The sequence below is a fragment of the Anomaloglossus baeobatrachus genome (genome assembly GCF_048569485.1).
Source record: "Anomaloglossus baeobatrachus isolate aAnoBae1 chromosome 3 unlocalized genomic scaffold, aAnoBae1.hap1 SUPER_3_unloc_1, whole genome shotgun sequence".
NCBI lineage: Eukaryota > Metazoa > Chordata > Amphibia > Anura > Aromobatidae > Anomaloglossus > Anomaloglossus baeobatrachus.
Genome location: NW_027441780.1, coordinates 397,965 through 419,848, shown reverse-complemented (window position 1 = coordinate 419,848; position 21,884 = coordinate 397,965). Strand labels below are relative to the sequence as shown.

Sequence of the window (21,884 nt, the reverse complement as noted above, 5' to 3'; positions counted from 1 at the left end):
ATGTTGCAAACTGTATGCCCTAACCCTACTATGCAGAATGTTCAGCTGTTATCTGTTTTTACTTTGAATTATATTGTCCTTATGTTATAGTAGAAATTTTTCAACTATCCGCATGTTTGTTGCGGTGTATAACCTGTATTATGTAAAATCTTAATAAAAACTTATTGAAATAAAAAAAAATTACAACATTGGTGACTAAAACAACTCTCAAATGACAGAAAAATAAGCATTAGGGCGTCCAAATTGTGAAGACAAAAAAAATGAAGGAAATCCCAATGTCATAATGTACCACACTAAGTGGACCCTGCCACGTCTGCTTCTATCCCTGCTGAACTGACTCTGGGGCAGCACGGGGGATATAGGAGGCGTAGAGGCCATGCATCGATTGGTCGCAGGTGCCACACGGCTCTGGTAGCAGAAGCGTCCATCTAGAACCTTCCACATGACTTTTCCTTCTGTCCATGACTTTTACATTATTTTACAGCTTTGAAATTCACGGAAAAGATATGCAGAACGCTGCAGACACAATGGAAAAAGGAGAAATGGATGTGCGGGGTGATGAACGGAGTAGAGACCTTTCCACAGGTAACCCTCCTCAGTGATGCGTCACCATTAAAAAACAAGGAGAACAGTCAAATTCCCAGCTGCAAGGAGAAAATGAAGTTACATTTTCCCTGCTGCCGCTCGTAAACAGTCACCGATGCAGTGCGCGAAACAGTAACACATACCGCTCACAGGCTGTCAGCCAAGGAACAAGAGGGTTGATTACTGTGCGCCCACTATGGCTGCTTTCACACCTGCTATGCGGCACAATCTGGCACTTTGCAGGAAAAATGCAACCGTTTTTTTTTTTGCTGCCGGTTGCGTTTTTCTTGCATAGACTTTAATTAGTGCCGCATGGCCTTGCGTTCGGTCCGGTTTTTGCTGCATGCGGCATATTTAGCCGATGCAGCGGCCGGATGGAACGTTGCCTGGCACGCTTTTCGTGCGGCAAAAAAAAACCGCATCGCGCTGCATCCGGCCGATGCGGCGCTTTTCTCAATGCATCCCTATGGATGCCGGATGCGGCGCGATGCGGCAAAAACCGCATCCGGCCGCCGCATGCGGTTTTTGCCACTGCGCATGCTCAGTAGCATGCCGCAAGCGGCAAAAACCGGACGGGCCGTATGTAAAAAACGTATGCAAAGGATGCGGTGTCTTCACCGCATCCGTTGCATAGGTTTCACAGCCGGATTGAGCCGCACGGCTCAAACCGGATGTGTGAAAGCAGCCTATCTAGTGAGTGGTGACTGTTACAGCCTCTCCCACTGTGCTGGTCACTGGAAGTGAGCAGCTGCTGGGAAGAATGTAACTAGTGAGTAATGAGGAAGGTGGGGGCAGCATGAGGGAAGTTAGAGAACACACAAACATTTACCTCAGAATAGTATGAGACTAAGAAGAGCTTAAGAGCTCTCTCAGTTAGGACCGGGCAGACTGGAAGAAGCAGGAGACGACCAGTGGAGCTGTTGAGACACAGGAGCAACTCAGTAGTTGGAGGTAGAGCTCAATAGCGCCCTCAGCATCAGCGCAGACAGGGTGCAGAGCGCTAGGGTGGTGTACACTACACGTTGCGCCATCAGAATCTGTCAGGAAGGGGGACTTCATGTCCCATTGCCCACGACAAAAATCCCGGGGCACAGCAGCACATAGACTCAGGAGTCAAGACCACAGTCGGGCCCACGTTTGATTTGCGCTGCCTACGGATGGGAACTTAACTACCAAATACAGGGGTTCCCATGTAGCTTCACGTCACAGGGATCGCACTACAGAGCGCAAGGAAGGAAGGAAGGAAGGTCTCACACTCCACAACACCGGTGGTGGCCTCTGAATTGTCCGGGATCAGCTGGGGCCCATCATGGTGGAAACCGACACTCAGAGGGTAACGACAGAATTGTGCGTAAAAAGAACTTTGACCGCAGCCCCTGTGTCGTCCCTGTCATTGTCGGCACCATTACGGCGCCATCGGCCACTACCACCACCATCATCCTCCCTGGGGCCTAGCTCTACCTGTGGGGAGCCGAACCATCCAGGCTGCGTTACCATTTGCCCCAGAGGAAAACACCCGCAGCGGCGGCTAATCCCTAGCCGCACACCACAGGTAGCGTCACGAGACAATTCCTACTCCCAACATCCTCCAACCTCCCCTTCATCATCACCCATCTCATCATCCTCTCATTCCCCTTTTTTGTGGACACCTCGGGGCCACGAAGTCGGGCAGTGCCACCCGTGGTATCCCTGACCCGCAGCGGCTCGGCGACAAGTATTTAACCCCTGCCCCTTGGTTGCTACATAATACTAACTCCTGTCCAAACCCTGATTCCCCCTTCCCCACCAACCTGGGGTGGAGATGCAAACCCCACAAATACCACAGACACAGGAAAAAAATCAAAACTCATACACACTGCACACAAAGGAGAGACACAATACGTGTAGGGGAGGGAATAAAGTATAAGGAAGGAAATAAATGTACAACGGGGAAACTTCCACACCACTCCAACAGCAATATACTGGTCACCAAGAATAGGATTGCCACAAAGATCGGAATCACAGGAGCATAAGCTGAAGGTATGATCTGCAGCAACAAGCAGACTCTCAAACCTTGAATAAGGAGAAGACAGATGAATAGAAATTAGCCCCCTGAGTTTCAAGGACCCACACACCATTCCACAGGAATTAACTCCTGCAGGACTGGAAAGCAATGGAAAATACTCAGCTTAGGCTGAGCAACTAAGATCAGGTTGCCAGTGAACAGAGTCTGACACCGCGGCACCCCTCGTATGTGGGCCTAAACATGGTTATCTGTGCTCTGATCTATATCTGCCAGACCCGGGACCTCCTTTGACAATCACGATCCGCTATCCTCTTTATACTCTGACCCCAGACCTGACTACGCCTTTGTCTTTTCCCTTAAGTGGGCTTTACACGTTGCGACATCGGTAACAATATATCGTCGTGGTCACGTCGTTAGTGACGCACATCCGGCGCCGTTACCGACATCACAGCGTGTAAACCCCAGGAGCGACGATCACCAATCGCAAAAACATCTAAAATCGTTGATCAGTGACACGTCGCTCCTTTCCATAATATCGTTACTGCTGCAGGTACGATGTTGTCGTTCCTGCAGCAGCACACATCGCTATGTGTGAAACCACAGGAACGACAAACATCTCCTTACCTGCGTCCACCGGCAATGCGGAAGGAAGGAGGTGGGCGGGATGTTATGTCCCGCTCATCTCCGCTTCTATTGTCCGGTCGCTTAGTGACGCCGAACGCACCTCCCCCTTGAAGGAGGGATTGTTCGGCGGTCACAGCGACGTCGCCGACCAGGTATGTGCGTGTGAAGCTGCCGTAGTGATAATGTTCGCTACGGCAGCGATCACCAGATATCGCATGTACGACGGGGGCGGGTGCTATCGCGCTCGACATCACTAGCAATTGCTAGCATTGTCACAGCGTGTAAAGCCCGCTTTAGTTCATGGCATGTTCTCTTTGTATCTGACCCTAGAATGTTTGATAACCCTGCCTCACGGCTTGTCCATGCAGTGACTAGCGTCACACACTGTTCGAATAAACCAAATAGATCCTTAAATGCTAGGTACTCAGATTACCACTATATCTGCAGGTAAATAGTGTTTTTGTAGCTGCCAGGTTTTATTTAACCCCTTCTCGATATGTAACGTATTATTACATCCTATTACTTTTTGCGGGCTCAGAAGCTGAGTCTCCATTATTGCCAGCAAATGATGTCTGACTTAACCTCCACTGAATACCTTCGGTTGATACCAGCATTGGCAGCTCGCAGCCTATGGGGTACAACGTTCCACATATCCAACGCCCCCAGCAATGTTATCATTGGGTGTCTATGGGTCGCCATAATGGCTGGGGGTCTGCTAAAGACCCTTTGCCCTATATAAGGGTATTCCTATGAACTCTACACTTCTAGATACATTCCTTCAGTGGTGTAGTTTCCAAAATGGGATCATTTATGGGGGGTTTCCACTGTTTAGGCACATCAAGGGCTTTACAAACGTGACATAGAGGATGACAGCTAAAATGCCAATTTCTGTTCTCCAAAAGTCAAATGGTGTTCCTTCCCTTCTGAGCCCTGCAATGGACCCAAGCAGTAGTTTTCCACCACATATTGGGTATCGGCGTACACACGAGAAATTGCACAACAGAATTATATGGTCCATTTTCTCATCTTACCCTTGGGAAAATGAAAATTTGTGGTTAAAGCAACACTTTTGTGGGAAAAGTTAAAATCTTCATTTTTTTCCTGCCACATTGCTTTAACCCCTTAACGACCTTGGACGTACTGAGTACGTCATGGTCACATGGTGCTAAACGACCCATGACGTACTCAGTACGTCCTGGCGAAATCGCGGTCCCGGAGCCCCGGGGAGTGAAATTTGTTTACCTAAACGGTGGATTCGGGAAGGAGGGGACCTCTGCCTGACCTCAGGAGGGGTGGTGCCTCCTCCCCGAACCTACAGAGGCTGTGATTGGCTGACGAACGCCGCTCAGCCAATTACAGTCACTGTAATGTGTCAGCCATTGAAAATGGCTAACACATTGCAATCCAGCCATAATCAGTGCTGCTGTAGCACTGATGACTGGCTGGAGCTGGGTGAACTTTGTTTCACCCGCCCCCAGCTCTGATTGGAGAGACCGGCCTTGTGACCGATCTCTCCCAATCACTGTGGATCTTGTGCCGTCACCGCTACCCTCAGCTTCACTCCGTCCGTGAAAGCTGATGAGAGCGGTCGCTGCAGGTGCCCATCGGTAAGTTATAGCACCCCCCCCCCACCGCTCCCCGCCGAGATCCCCCGCCGCTCCCCGCCGAGATCCCCCGCCGCTCCCCGCCGAGATCCCCCGCCGCTCCCCGCCGAGATCCCCCGCCGCTCCCCGCCGAGATCCCCCGCCGCTCCCCGCCGAGATCCCCCGCCGCTCCCCGCCGAGATCCCCCGCCGCTCCCCGCCGAGATCCCCCGCCGCTCCCCGCCGAGATCCACCGCCGCTCCCCGCCGAGATCCACCGCCGCTCCCCGCCGAGATCCACCGCCGCTCCCCGCCGAGATCCACCGCCGCTCCCCGCCGAGATCCACCGCCGCTCCCCGCCGAGATCCACCGCCGCTCCCCGCCGAGATCCACCGCTGCTCCCCGCCGATCCACCGCTGCTGTCTCTGCCCGCCACGCCGCTTTACACGCCGCTGTCCCTGCCCGCCACGCCGCTGTTCCCGCCGCTGTCCCTGCCCGCCGATCCACCTCTGCTGCCCGCCACGCCGCTGTCCCTGGTCGCCACGCCGCTTTACACGCCGCTGTCCCTGCCGCCACCGTCCCCTTTCAGTCGCACCCACCTTTTTCAGCCGCCGCTGCACCCGATCGGCCGCCGCCTCCATCGGCTGCCACTGCACCTAATCGGCTCCCCCCCTCCATGTGCTGCCTCCCCCCCTCCATGTGCTGCCTCCCCCCCTCCATGTGCTGCCTCCCCCCCTCCATGTGCTGCCTCCCCCCCTCCCCTCTCCCCCTCCATGTGCTGCCTTCCCCCCCATGTGCTGCCTCCCCCCCATGTGCTGCCTCCCCCCCATGTGCTGCCTCCCCCCCCATGTGCTGCCTCCCCCCCCATGTGCTGCCTCCCCCCCATGTGCTGCCTCCCCCCCCATGTGCTGCCTCCCCCCTCCCTCCATGTGCTGCTTCCCCCCCATGTGCTGCCTCCCCCCTCCCTCCATGTGCTGCTTCCCCCCATGTGCTGCCTCCCCCCCATGTGCTGCCTCCCCCCCATGTGCTGCCTCCCCCCCATGTGCTGCCTCCCCCTCATGTGCTGCCTCCCCCCCCCATGTGCTGCCTCCCCCCCATGTGCTGCCTCCCCCCCATGTGCTGCCTCCCCCCCATGTGCTGCCTCCCCCCCATGTGCTGCCTCCCCCCCATGTGCTGCCTCCCCCCCCCATGTGCTGCCTCCCCCCCCATGTGCTGCCTGCCCCCCCATGTGCTGCCTGCCCCCTCCCTCCATGTGCTGCCTCCCCCCCATGTGCTGCCTCCCCCCCATGTGCTGCCTCCCCCCCATGTGCTGCCTCCCCCCCCATGTGCTGCCTCCCCCCCATGTGCTGCCTCCCCCCCCATGTGCTGCCTCCCCCCCCATGTGCTGCCTCCCCCCCCATGTGCTGCCTCCCCCCCATGTGCTGCCTCCCCCCCATGTGCTGCCTCCCCCCTCCCTCCATGTGCTGCCTCCACTCCATGTGCTGCCTCCCCCCTCCCATCAGACTCTGCCCCCCTCCCTGATCTGCTGCCTGCTCTCTCCCATCCTTTTCACCCTCCTTCATCTGCTGCCTCTTCTGTCTGCTGTGATTCTGCTGCCTAGATCCATCCTGTAAGGTAGGTATCCCCATCTCACCCCCCCCATCCTCTGCCGCTCCTCCATCCGCTGCGCCATTTCCCATCATCCATCCGCTGCGCCCTTTCCCATCCTCTGCCGCTCCTCCACCCGCTGCGCCCTTTCCCATCTTCCATCCGCTGCGCCCTTTCTCATCTGCCGCCCCGCCCTCTCGCATCGCATTATCCAGCGCAGTTGCTCGCTTCCAGACTGCAGTGGATGATGCGATACGAGACTCGTGCATTGCTCTCACGTTTGGCACTGGTCTTAGTGGCAGGCGCTCTTTTTTTTTTTTTTTTTTTTACTGATGTCTGTATTTTTTATTTCGCCAAACTAATTTTTTTTGTATGGGGGGGGGGCTAGTTTCCAAAATGGGATCACATGTGGGGGAGCTCCATTGTTTAGGCACCTCAGGGGGGTCTCCAAATGAAACATGGCGTCTGCTAATAATTCCAATCAATTTTACTGTGAAATGGCGCTCCTTCTCTTCTGAGCCCCGCCGTACGCCCAAACAATTGATTTCCACCACATATGAGGTATCGTCGTACTCAGGAGAAATTGCACAATACATTTTATGGTGCATTTTTTTCTGATACCCTTGTGGAAAAAAAAGCTACCTGTTTGAAAAAACAATTTTGTGGTAAAAAAAAGAATAAAATATTTTCACGGCTGAACATTACAAACGTTTGTGAAGCCTCCAGGGGTTCAAAGTGCTCACTAAACAGCTAGATAAATTCCATGAGGGGTCTAGTTTCCAAAATGGGGTCAATTGTGGGGGAGCTCCATTGTTTAGGCACTTCAGGGGGGTCTCCAAATGAAACATGGCGTCCGCTAATAATTCCAACCAATTTTGCTGTGAAATGGCGCTCCTTGCCTTCCGAGTCCTGCCGTGCGCCCAAACATTTGATTTCCACCACATATGGGGTATCTGCGTACTCAGGAGAAAATGCACCATAAATTTTATGGTGCATTTTTTCCTGATACCCTTGTGATAAAAAAAGCTACCTGGTTGAAGCAACAGTTTTGTGGTAAAAAAAATTTTTTTTCTTTTCACGGCTCAACGTTATAAACTTCTGTGAAGCCCCCAGGGGTTCAAAGTGCACATCAAACATCTAGAAAAAATATTTGAGGGCTCTAGTTTCCAAAATGGGGTCATTTGTGGGGGAGCTCCATTGTTTAGGCACCTCAGGGGGTCTTCAAACCCGACATGGCGTCCGCTAATGAGTGCAGCTAATTTTGCACTCAAAAATTCAAATTGCGCTCCTTGCCTTCCGAGTCCTGCCGTGCGCCCAAACATTTGATTACCACCACATATGGAGTATCTGCGTACTCAGGAGAAAATGCACGATACATTTTATGATGCATTTTTCCTGATACCCTTGTGAAAATACTAATTTTTATGGCTAAAGTAACATTTTTGTGTTAAAAAAGTAAAATTTTCATTTTTTCGTCTACATTGCTTTGGTTGCTGTGAAGCTCCTAAAGGGTTAATAAACTTCTTGGATGTGGTTTTGAGCAGAGTGAGGGGTGCAGATTTTAGAATTGGGTCACTTTTGGGTATTTTCGGTCGCCTAGGTTTCTCAAATCACTCCAAATGTGATGTGGTACCTAAACAATTTTTTTTTGTAAATTTTGTTGGAAAAATGAGAAATTGGTGATGAACTTTGAACCCTTCTAACTTCCTAACGGAAATTTTTTTTTTTCCAAAAATTGCGCTGGTGTAAAGTAGACATGTGGGAAATGTTATTTAGTAACTTTTTTGTGTGACATTTCTCTCAGATTTATGGGCATAAAATTTCAAATTTTGAAAATTGCAAAATTTTCAAAATTTTCGCTAAATTTCCGAAATTTTCACAAATAAACGCAAAACATATCGGCCTAAATTTACCACTGACATGAAGTACAATATGTCACGAAAAAACAATGTCAGAATCGCCAGGATCCGTTGAAGTGTTCCAGAGTTATAACCTGTCAAAGTGACACTGGTCAAAATTGCAAAAAATGGCCGGGTCTTTAAGGTGAAAACAGGCTGGGGGCTGAAGGGGTTAATTGCTGTGACGCATCTAAAGTGTACTTTGTCATTGCATTACTGCTGTAGGAATATTACAGGAAAGGGAAAAATACATAGCTAATGTGAAGAATGAGTAAAAAGATAGGCATTGCATTACTGCTTTAGAAATATTTGCAAAGATATTCTTAGCTTATGTATTGGCCAATTCATGTGACCCAATTACCTTGACAAGGCGATCTCGTTATATTGGGAACCTAACCTTAAATGCCTCTATGTGTGATTAAAAATCTGCATGTCTGGACAAATAGGTTCCTAGCTAAATAAGATGGTGGACATACCCTGGCTATAGGGAGGAGTGCTAGGTCAGGTGCTTGTCAAGGTTATTTGGCTCACATGGATTGGTCAATACATAAACTAAAAATCTCACTTTGCAAATATCTCTAAAGCAGTAATGCAATGCATATGTCGTTTTACTAATTTTTCTCATTATGTATTAATTTTTTTTTCTAATATTTCTACAGCAGTAATGCAATTCCAAAGTATGCTTATATTATTAAGTGCCACTGGATATGCTTTTGTAGATATGTTTTATTGACCGCCGTTTTGAGCACTTCGAGGAATGCAGTTTTTAAAATGTCATTTTGTGTATTTTCTGTCACATAGGCCTTTTAAAGTAGAACTTTGCTACACACTTTGGAATTTGTATGAATTTATGTGTGTATATGTGTATGTTTGAGGTTATATTATTAAAAACTTATAACTTCAATTTTTTTTATGACAGATGATAGTACCAGGAGTTCAACACAGAATGCTAAGGGAAGTGAAAGTCACAAAGGCGAAAAGCCATATTCATGTTCAGAATGTGGGAAATGTTTTGCTTGGAAATCAGATCTCATTACACATGAGAGAATTCACACAGGAGTGAAGCCATATTCATGCTCAGAATGTGAGAAATGTTTTGCTCGGAAATCAAATCTTGTTAAACATGAGAGAATTCACACAGGAGTGAAGCCATATTCATGCTCAGAATGTGAGAAATGTTTTACTCTGAAATCAGATCTTATTACACATGAGAGAATTCACACAGGAGAGAAGCCATATTCATGTTCAGAATGTGGGAAATGTTTTGCTCGGAAATCATATCTTATTATACATATGAGAATTCACACAGGAGAGAATTCATATACATGTTCAGAATGTGAGAAATGTTTTGCTCAGAAATCAAGTCTCATTACACATGAGAGAATTCACACAGGAGTGAAGCCATATTCATGCTCAGAATGTGAGAAATGTTTTGCTCGGAAATCAAATCTTGTTAAACATGAGAGAATTCACACAGGAGTGAAGCCATATTCATGCTCAGAATGTGAGAAATGTTTTACTCTGAAATCAGATCTTATTACACATGAGAGAATTCACACAGGAGAGAAGCCATATTCATGCTCAGAATGTGGGAAATGTTTTGCTTTGAAATCAAATCTCATTGCACATGAGAGAATTCACACAGGAGAGAAGCCATATTCATGTTCAGAATGTGGGAAATGTTTTGCTCAAAAATCAGATGTTGTTAAACATGATAGAATTCACACAGGAGAGAAGCCATATTCATGCTCAGAATGTGAGCAATGTTTTGCTGAGAAATCAAAACTTGTTAAACATGAGAGTATTCACACAGGAGTGAAGCCATATTCATGCTCAGAATGTGAGAAATGTTTTACTCTGAAATCAGATCTTATTACACATGAGAGAATTCACACAGGAGAGTATTCATGTTCAGAATGTGGGAAATGTTTTGCTCAGAAATCAGATCTCATTACACATGAGAGAATTCACACAGGAGAGAAGCCATATTCATGTTCAGAATGTGAGAAATGTTTTACTCTGAAATCAAATCTTGTTCAACATGAGAGAATTCACACAGGTGTGAAGCCATATTCATGCTTAGAATGTGAGAAATGTTTTACTCTGAAATCAAATCTTGTTAAACATGAGAGATTTCACACAGGAGTGAAGCCATATTCATGCTTGGAATGTGAGAAATGTTTTATCCTGAAATCAGATCTTGTTCAACATGAGAGAATTCACACAGGTGTGAAGCCATATTCATGCTTAGAATGTGAGAAATGTTTTACTGTGAAATCAAATCTTGTTCAACATGAGAGAATTCACACAGGAGTGAAGCCATATTCATGTTCAGCATGTGAGAAATGTTTTGCTCGGAAATCAAATCTTGTTAAACATGAGAGAATTCACACAGGAGAGAAGCCATATTCATGTTCAGAATGTGGAAAATGTTTTGCTCGGAAATCAGATTGTATTATACATGAGAGAATTCACACAAGATTGAAGCCATAGTCCTGAATAGAATGTCTGTTTTTGTAAATATTAAGACGTTTACGATCTATTAATAAAGAGTTCATTTTATTTCATGGGCCATTACGGTTGTGTACTTTTTATGATGTATCATTTACAAACTTCATCTTTTTACACATTTTTTTTTCTTATTATAATTTCTAATTATTTCTACATGATCTCTATAATTTAACCCCTTAACGACCCATGACGTACTAGATACGTCATGGATCGTGTGCCGGTAAGCCCCGCCCCCTGCCGCGGGCAGGCGGCGGCGATCGGCGCACATATCAGCTGTTATCAACAGCTGATATGTGTGCCTGCTAGCCGCGGGTGGAATCGCTTCCACCCGCGGCCATTAACCCCTTACATTTCGCTGCCAAAGTCTTGGCAGCGATATGTATATGGGCGCCGCCATGACAGTGACTTACCCCGCCCCCACCGGAAGTCACGTGACATGATCACGTGACTTTCGGCGGTTGCCATGGTAGCACAGGGTCATGTGATGACGCCTGTAGCTAACATGAGTCACTTCCTCTCAATGCCGGAATACAGCCGGCATTGAAAGTGAAGCAGCAAATCTGCAGTTCTCAGCTCTGTAGCTGAGATCTGCAGATAGATAATAGCGATCGGATTGCTGATCGCAATAGCCCCCTAAGGGGACTAGTAAAATAAAAAAAAAAAGTTAAAAAAAAAGTTTTAAAAAATTAAAAAAAAATAAAAAAACCTAAAAGTTCAAATCACCCCCCTTTCACCCCATTGAAAATTAAAGGGTTAAAAAAATAAAAAATACACACATATTTGGTATCGCCACGTTCAGAAATTCCCGATCTATCAAAATATAAAATCAATGAATCTGATCAGTAAACGGCGTAGCGGCAAAAAAATTCCAAACGCCAAAGTTACGTTTTTTGGTCGCCGCAAATTTTGCGCAAAATGCAATAACAGGCGATCAAAACGTAGCATCTGCGCAAAAATGGTACCGTTAAGAACGTCAGGTCGAGACGCAAAAAATAAGCCATCACTGAGCCTCAGATCCTGAAAAATGAGAACGCTACGGGTTTTGGAAAATGGCGCAAAACGTGCGCCACGTTTTTCGGACAAGCTTGTGAATTTTTTTTAATCCCTTAGATACAAGTAAACCTATACATGTTTGGTGTCTACAAACTCGCACCGACCTGAGGCATCATACCCACACATCAGTTTTACCATATAGTGAACACGGTGAATAAAATATCCCAAAAACTATTGTACAATCCCACTTTTTTGCAATTTTTCCGCACTTGGAATTTTTTTGCCGTTTTCCAGTACACTATATGGTAAAACTTATGGTTTCATTTAAAAGTACAACTCGTCCCGCAAAAAACAAGCCCTCATATGGCAAGATTGATGGAAAAATAAAAAAGTTACGCCTCTCGGAAGAAGGGGAGCAAAAAACAAAAACGCAAAAACGGAAAGTGCCCAGGGGCTGAAGGGGTTAATTTAATTAGGACCACACATACACAAAATCTTATATCTCATGCTGAATGGCGACAACAAAATCTACTGCCTGAACAGCGACCCACTATTCCCGAGAACTGCTGATCCAACCACCTTGCCGTCCTCAGAAAGGCAACTCAAGCTGTATCAAAAGGTAAGAATCTTATTCTTACAATATTCGAATTTGATACACAGCCGATTTTGCAAATTTTCCCATCTGCAAAGAATGGAGAGGGCTGTAATTTTTATTGTAAGTAACTTCAACTGTGACAGAATATAAAAATAAATACAGAAAATTACATTGCATGATTTTTAAATAATGAATTTACATTTTATTGCGGGAAATAAGTATTTGATACAATTTAAATACAGAACTTAGAATTTGGTACAGAAACGTTTGTTTGCAGTTACAGAGTTTCCTACAGTTCTTGACCCTGTTTGCACACACTGCAGCAGAGATTTTGGTTCACTCCTCCATACAGATCTCCAGATCTTTCAGGTGTCTGGGCTGCATTGAGTTTCAGTTCCTTCCAAAGATTTTTTTATTAGGCTCAGGTCCTTAGTTGCCCTGTCTGTGTGTTTCGGGTCATCATCATGCTGGAAGACCCAGCCACGACCCATCTTCAATGCTCTAATACCAAAAAGTTCTATTTTGGTCTCAACTGACCACATGACCTTCCCACATGCCTCTTCTGGATCATCCAGATGGTCACTGGCAAGATACAAATGAGCCGGGATGTGCTGGCATAAGCAGGGGGACCTTGCGTGCCCGAATTTTAATTCATGATGGCATAGTGTTACTGTAATATTTGAGAATGTGGTCCCAGCTCTGGTCAGGTTGTTGACCAGGTCCTCCCATGTAATTCTGGGCTGATTCTTGACTTTTCTCATAAGTATACTTACCCCCACCTTGCATGAAGCCCCAGACAAAGTAAGATTGACAGTCATCTTCTGTTTCTTCTATTTTCCACTAACTGCGACAACAGTTGTTGCCTTTACACCAAGCTGCTTGCCTATTGGCCTGTATCTTATCCCAGCCTTGTGAAGGTCTATAATTTTTTTTTTCTCTGGTGTGCTTAGATAGCGCTTTGGTCTTGGACATAGTGGAGAGGTTGGAGTGTGATAGAGTGTGTGGACAGGTGTCTTTTATACAGGTAAGATGTTCAAACAGGTGCAATTAAAACAGGTAATGAGTGCAGAGTACAAGGTGTTCTTAAAGAAAAAATAGCAGGTCTGTGTAAGCCTGAATTCTTGCTGGTTGGTAGGTGATTAAATACTTATTTCATGCAATAAAATGTAAATTCTTAATTTAAAAATCATACAATGTGATTTTCTGTATTTTTGTTTTATTCTGTCACAGTTGACGTTACTTACAATAAAAATTACACTTCTCCATTTTTTTGTAGGTGGGAAAACTTTTCATATCGGCATTGTAGCAAATACTTATTTTCCCTATTGTACCTCCTCATGTCACGATTTTACCACTCAGTGAGTGACAGCTCATTCGACATTCAGATTCAGAGTTGTGCCGAGCTCTGTTTTGTTAGTGACAGCTCGGCTGTCCTATCTGTTGCATGCTGATCTGTCAGTAATGAGAAAGACAGTTCAGTAGCCCAATCAGGGCAGGGGTGTGCTGAGTTTAGTCCTGGTGTCTCCTGTTCTGATTGATTATCTGGCTATTTAGCTGGTTGGCTGCAAGAAAAACAACATCCAAATCCAAAATGGCAACATCTGGCTCTAGTACTTTAGAGACTTCTACAAAGACATCCCAAAAGAAGGACTAAGCCAAGAACAGGAAAACCATAACATCAAAACTAAAGGCGCTGGAGGAAGAAGTAAAACAATTCCAAAAACTCTCTGGATACACCAATTACATTAGAGGGAGTTGCAGAGAATCTCTTCCATAAGGTGTAAAAAAAAGCCAGTGGTCCAAATGGAATCCCCCCAGAGATGCTGAAGTACAGCCCACCAGAAATACAAGCTGCAATGGTTAAACTGTTCAATATTGTGCTGAGTGCCGGCTACTTCACTCGTACCTGGAAGCAAGGCCCCATCACACCCATCCACAAGAGGGTGGACAGGTATGACCCTGCCAACTACAGAGGAATATGTGTCCGCAGTAGAGATGAGCGAACCCGATGCTCGGTTTTCCACCGAAAAAAACAAAGTTTCAGTTCGGATGCTTTACGTGAGCTGACCACTCTGCTCAGGTAAGCTTGCTGCTTAGCCCTGTGCGAGACGCCTGCAGTATTTGAACAGCTCGCAGTGAGGGTAACAACAGAGTGATCAAATGTAGTGTGCAAACCCCCCCCCCCCAAAAAATGGAAAAACCTCACCCTCCGACTCCCGGAAGTATTCTGCTTATGGCTAGCCGTATGTGGGTGGAGATTCAAACTGATAATCAGTGACTTGCTCTAGGGTTCAGGTCGTTTGCTGCCGTCGAATCGAACCTTGACGCATCCGCTCATCTCTATACAGCAGCAACCTGGTAAAACTGTTCAACAGCATCCTGAACAAGAGGACTCTCAGTTTCCTCACCAAGCACAATGTCCTCAGCAAAAGCCAAGCAGGATTTGTGCAAAACCACCGCAACACGGACCACATCTACACCCTGAAGTCTAATTCAGAGCCACGTCCACAATACAAAGCTCGGAAAGTTATACAGTGCTGTCCAAAAGTATTGGCACCCCTGCAATTCTGTCAGAGAATACTCAGTTTCTACTTGAGAATGATTGCAATCACAAATTATTTGGTATTATCTTAATTTATTTTGCTTGCAATGAAAAAACAAAAGAGAATGAAACAAAAATCAAATCATTGATCATTTCACAAAAAACTCCAAAAATGGGCCAGACAAAACTATTGTCACCCTTAGCCTAATACTTGGTTGCACAACCTTTAGTCAAAATAACTGCGAACAACCGCTTCCGGTAACCATCAATGAGTTTCTTACACCATTCGTCTTTGGCAAACAACTCCAGGTTCCTGAGATTTGAAGGGGCCTTCTCCAAACTGCCATTGTGAGATCTCTCCACAGGTGTTCTATGGGATTCAGGTCTGGACTCATTGCTGGCCACTTTAGTAGTCTCCAGTGCTTTCTCTCAAACCATTTTTTAGTGCTTTTTGAAGTGTGTTTTGGGTCATTGTCCTGCTGGAAGACCCATGACCTCTGAGGAAGACCCAGCTTTCTCACACTGGGCCCTACATTATGCTGCAAAATTTGTTGGTAGTCTTCAGACTTCATAATGCCATGCACACGGTTAAGCAGTCCAGTGCCAGAGGCAGCAAAGCAACCCCAAAACATCAGGGAACCTCCGCCATGTTTGACTGTAGGGACCGTGTTCTTTTCTTTGAATGCCTCTTTTTTTTTTCCTGTAAACTCTACGTTGATGGCTTTTCCTAAAAAGCTCTACCTTTTTGTCTCATCTGACCAGAGAACATTCTTCCAAATCGTTTTAGGCTTTCTCAGGTAAGTTTTGGCAAACTCCAGCCTGGCTTTTTTATGTCTCGGGGTAAGAAGTGGGGTCTTCCTGGGTATCCTACCATACAGTCCCTTTACATTCAGACGCCGACGGATAGTACGGGTTGACACTGTTGTACCCTTGGACTGCAGGGCAGCTTAAACTTGTTTGGATGTTAGTTGAGGTTCTTTATCCACCATCCGCACAATCTTGCGTTGAAATCTCGTCAATTTTTCTTTTCCTTCCACATCTAGGGAGGTTAGCCACAGGGCCATGGGCTTTAAACTTCTTGATGGCACTGCGCACCGTAGACACAGGAATTTTCAGGTCTTTGGAGATGGACTTGTAGCCTTGAGATTGCTCATGCTTCCTCACAATTTGGATTCTCAAGTCCTCAGACAGTTCTTTGGTCTTCTTTCTTTTCGCCATGCTCAATGTGGTACACACAAGGACACAGGACAGAGATTGAGTTAACTTTAATCCATGTCAACTGGCTGCAAGTGTGATTTAGTTATTGCCAACACCTGTTAGGTGCCACAGGTAAGTTACAGGTGCTGTTAATTACACAAATTAGAGAAGCATCACATGATATTTCAAACAGTGCCAATACTTTTGTCCACCCCCTTTTATATGTTTGGTGTGGAATTATATCCAATTTGGCTTTTTGACTTTTTTTTTCCCATTGAATAGAAATTAAATGAAGATAATAATACCAAAGAATTTGTGATTGCAATCATTTTCAAGAACAAACTGAGTATTTTCTGACAGAATTGCAGGGGTGCCAATACTTTTGGCCAGCACTGTATGTCTGTTTTGTGGACTTTACAAAGGCCTTTCGCTCAGTGTGGCACCCATGCTTATTCTTGAAATTGCTTTTGAGCGGAATAAAGGAAATGCCTACAATGACATCAAACGCTCCTTGTTACTGGGTTTGTAATGACAGGACGGGCCCCTAGGCTAGTCCTCCGACTTGAGACCCTGCACTGTCCCTTATCTCGGAGGTAGGCTTGATGGTAGCCAGGTCCGAGGCCCCAGCATGACCCTAACTCCTGTCTGAGACCTGATTTTACTCTCCCACACCCAAGGGGCAGGCCGGAAAACACAATGACAAAGTCCCACAAAAGAACACAGAAGAGGGAGAATGAAAATTCGTAAACCCTGCGCTCAAAACACACAGGAGAGACAATATGTGTACAGGGGAATAATGAATAAGGGAAGGAAGTAACGCACTACAGGGGAACGCGCACACCACTCATGAAAGCAACACGGATTACCATTAAACAGGATAACCACCAAGGCTGGGATCACTGGAGTTTATGCTGAAGCTATCATTGGCACAAACTGGAGGGAAGCCATGCTCTAAATAGAGAGGAGACAGCTGCATGTGGCAGCTAGCAACCTGAGCTTTTAGGTCCTGCTCACCAGTCTGCAGGAATTAACTCAGAAGCTGCCCGCCTCTGGCTGAACAATCCAAAAGCCTCAGGTTGATTGTCAGACTCTGTGGTGTGAACACAGGCGACGCCATGCCAGCAGGTGGAGAGCCGAACATCACAAGACACCTCTACACCGAGAACCTCTGCAGGGTGCATGTGAACGGTAGAAGAATTGCATATTTCCAACAGAGCTGCAGTCAAACGGGCTACGGCCTAAATCCAATGCTGTTCAATATTTACATCAATGAGCGGCCACTGCTCTGGAATCTTCAACAGCTCCAGGTCTCGCACTCCATGACGCCCAGGTTAAATTCTTGCTCTATTCAGATGACCTCCTGCTGCTGTCACCAACACAGAAAGACCTCCAAGACAACCTACAAATCTAGGAGAAATTCAGCTCCACATGGGCACTACCAGTTAACCTAAAGAAAACCAACATCAAGGTGTTCCAGAGGAGAAAGAGAAGAATGGACCAGCACCTTTTATTTGTCCTAAAGAACTGCACTCTTACATTAATGGACAAATATACTTATCTGGGCTCGGAAATTCACCAGTTAGGGAGCTTCAAACAAGCAATAGAGACTCTGAAAGACAAGGCTTGCAAAACCTTCTATGCCATCCAAAAGAAACTATAATCTGAAGCTACCAGGGAGGGTCTGGCTAAAAATCCTTCATTTCATTATCCCAGTTCTTCTGTACATCAGAGAAGTCCAAGGCCCTCACACTTACCCAGATTGGTCAAGGTGTGGGATTCCAGACCAATATAAATATTCCACCTGGAGTTCTGTAAGCACCTTCTCCAGGTATTGTACACTTGCTTTGGAAAAACTAATGTGTATTTAGTCCTGCTAATAAAGCTTCTTTGAATTTGAATAGAATTTCAATTTCTGTGGGATAACTTTTGTAAGTCGTAGCCTTAGCTCTGTGTGCCTTGTTTATAGTGCTCTGGTTTTCTGATCTTTTGCTGCCCGACTTTGGACCTTGGTTTTCCACAATCCATTTTGCCTAACCCCTTTTTCTTGATCCACTACCTTCCTGGAATTTTGACCTCTGACTGTGACCTGATTACTCCATTCCCTTATCCCTCTGTGTTTACAAGCTCTCTTGGTATCTGACCCCGGATCTTTGGATTCCCCTGCCTCACGGTTTATCCCTGAGTAGTAACCCAGCATCATAGATCACATAGGATACACTCAGACTGCTGTATATATAGTGCTGTTCACCATTATTGGCACCCCTTAATTTTTTTCATAGACTGTACCATAATTGCAGAAATAAATGGAAATGTGCCAAAGTTATATATTCAAGATTTTTTATTTACTTGTATGTGGATATATTGCGGTCCATAAAGTCTGCACAAGACTTTGTCTGCACCAATAAAACTATGCACCATATAAGTATGAGGCATTGAATTAGGCCCAAATTATTATGATGAACTTGGTCATTTATCATCACTTCTCTGCCATCATTTAATCATGTCTATCTTCCCATAGGTATGTTTAATCAGGCACCCTACTTTCCCATGAACTGATCTCCTTTCTCTGGTGCTTGTGCTAATATCTGGTATGTTTAATCAGGCACCCTGATTTCCCCATTAATCTGACCTGTTCTTTCTTTGCTTCAATATCTCTGTGGTGTGCTCCAACTTCTCACTGTGACCTTACCCCCCTCCCGTTCCCCATTTTTCTTTTATGACCTTACTTTACTCTGCCTATGTTATGCCGCATCTGGTTTATTTGATGGAGTGACCAAAAGGTTCTTGTTGCACCCCACCCCTTCACAGATGATTGCACTTCTATGTGGATATATTGGGGCCTCTAAAGTCTGCACCAATAAGACTATGCACCATATAAGTGTGATGCATTGAATTAGGCCCGAATTGGGCCGGAAGAGACCGCAAGGTAACTGGATACATAGACTCTGTTAACAATGTTTGTGTTTCTCTTCACTTTCACCTTTAAAATACTTCACTTTTTACTTACCCCCCTAATCCCTAAACCAAGTAATGACCTGGTCATCTCTCCCTCCATCCTCCCCACCTATCTCACCTCCTCCTCAGATATTTTCTTCTACATAACACCCTGTGTCTCCAGACACACACGACCACCTCATGGCCTCTCTTGCTCCCACCTACTAACTCTCTCTGCTTCTCACTGCTGGAGATATCTATCCTAATCCTGGCCCTCCTCACCACATCCCCATTGTCACTTTGAACCCTCATCCACGATCTATGACAAATGTTCACAACCCTTCTAACCTTATACCCATTCACCCAGACAAGGCTGGACTGGAACTAAAATTCAGCCCTGGCATTTGGGGGTGCACATCCCCACTTTTTGCGTGGTGAATGTGCAATATCTTTGTGCACTTGTAGATTGTGTAACACGACCATATAACATGCAGTCACGGCTGCGTCCAGTATTACAGCTCAGGCCTATATTGATGATCTATTCTACAGATAGGTGATCAGGGAAGCTGTTGTTGTCACTGGTGATAATTTTGGACACATACCACTTCGGGAATGTGCAATGACATTTTTTGGGGGCAGATCCCACCATGGAAACTACTATGAAAAATCCTGGAATGACCATATACCTTTACACGCTGTGCACAGGATCAGGCTTTTGAGAATCTTTTACCCACTTCAGGTTCCTAAAACCACCAAGTGATTAAAAGAAGTGACCGCTCCATTCTTCTGGTGTTTTCCACTCAGAAAACGGTCTGTATTTTACAATGCAGATCAATGGGAAGGCTCGGAAGATGCCGGAATCTACAACTCCCAGCTTGTCCTTAACAATGGTGAGGAGATGCTGGGAGTTATCAGACTCCGGCCATACAGGAACCACAATACTGATAAGACGCAGGCAATATCACAAATAATCATTTACATCCAGGTACCTTTATAGGTGACATCTTCTGAGACGTTCCCATCCCTTTTGTCTACACACGCAGTACAGATGCCATGATGCGGTTTTGTGCCCACCGCTCGTCTCTGAAGACCTCCCTCTTTATTCTTCAATACTAAACAAAGAAACCTGCAGCACATTTTTACACTAAAGTGTAGGCCCAACCACATTGATGTATGAAGGTGTTGGACCCATACCTACTCCAATAAATATAAGGAAAAAGAGGAACAATGGAGTTTTAAAGGTGCGAAAGTTAAAATACAATTTTATTATGGCACATTTTTTAAAAAGGATTACATAATAGAGTGCAATTTGAACATGACACGACAATTTGTTGATATACAGATTAAATGTGCAAAAGTATAGAAGTACAGTGGGTAGGCAAGGGGGTAGTAGCTAGGTATACACCCTATCCTGGCACAACCCGTATCAGAAAGGTCCCCGGGTTTAAAAGCGCACTGGCATTGACTACCGGGAGGGGGTTGGAGGCAGCAGAATTATTACCTAAGGCGCCAGTACACACAGCTTGCCGGTGGAAGATGAGCTCCGTGTGGAGGACCCAACGTACGTTTCACAAAGGATTATGGTCGCTTATTCATGGGTAACGTTCTGCATTTTACAATGCAGATCAATGGGAAGACTCGAAAGATTCTGGAATCTACAACTTCCAGCTTGTCCTTAACGATGGTGAGGAGATGCTGGGAGTTATCAAACTCCGGACCATACAGGAACCACAATACTGATAAGACGCAGGCAATATCACAAATAATAATTTACATCCAAGTACCTTTATAAGTGACATCTTCTGAGTCGATCCCATCCCTTTTGTTTCCATGCAGTACAGATGCCATGATGAGGTCTCGTGCCCACTGCTCGCCTCTGAAGACCTCCCTCTTTATTCTCCAGCAGCACTTCCCCACAAGGATCCTTTACAAATAAAAGTATCATTATACTGCCCCATAAATATCTCCCTTGCTGTGCCCCTAAATAAATAATTGCTGTGCTTCCTTCACAAAATATCCCCCACACTGTCCTTATCCAAAATACCTCCCACACTGCCTCTCTCCTTAATATACCCCCACGCTGCCTCTTTCCATAATGTCCCCATACACAGCTTCTCCACACTGCTCTCTTTATATTATACCCCCACACTGCCTCTTTCCATAATATCCCCATATTGCCGCTTTTTTTATTATTATATATTCCTCCCCAAACTGCTCTTTTGTAATCCCGCCCCACACGCATACACAATACAATGCACCCTCCATTACCCTCCCCCCCACACAATACAATTCACCCCCATTACCCCTACACACGCACACACAATACAATGCACCCTCCATTACCTCTCCCCCATGCACACAATACAATGCACCCTCCATTACCCCTCCCCACACACACATACACAATATATTGCACCCCCATTACCCCTCCCCCCCTCACAATACAATGCACCCTCCATTACCCCCCCAGACATAATACAATGCACCCACATCACCCCCTACACATACAAATTATCCCATCACTACACACTCCTGCCTCCCCCCACAATCCCTCGGAATACAGTACTCCCCCTCTGCCTGTCACAAAGCTGTGTTCCTTCACAAATGTTCCACATTATGTGTCCTCAGCCCTTTCCCACTCATCCCCATTAATTAAACCTGTCTCTTCGGCTCCTCCATGAAACGCTTACCACTGCCTGATGCATCCAATGTGGTGCCCGTAGCACTGTAATGATGTCAGCAAGGTGCTAATCTCATCACATTGCTGCACGTCGGGGGCGGGGCCCAGTCCCGGCGTTACGCTGTTCAAATGTATTTATGTCTGAAAGATGC

The 21,884-nt window shown here is 45.9% G+C and overlaps 1 protein-coding gene across 1 annotated transcript in view; it reads left to right on the top strand.

Annotated features, from left to right (window-relative positions):
• Positions 1 to 10,773, top strand: part of LOC142258699 (uncharacterized) — a 68,674-nt gene extending 57,901 nt beyond the window's left edge. The window contains exons 2-3 of the mRNA XM_075331320.1: positions 485 to 585; positions 9,200 to 10,773. Coding sequence (XP_075187435.1) covers positions 507 to 585; positions 9,200 to 10,773 — 1,653 coding nt within the window. The 5' untranslated portion in view covers positions 485 to 506. The remainder of the gene's footprint in view (positions 1 to 484; positions 586 to 9,199) is intronic.
• The last annotated feature ends 11,111 nt before the right edge of the window (positions 10,774 to 21,884 follow it).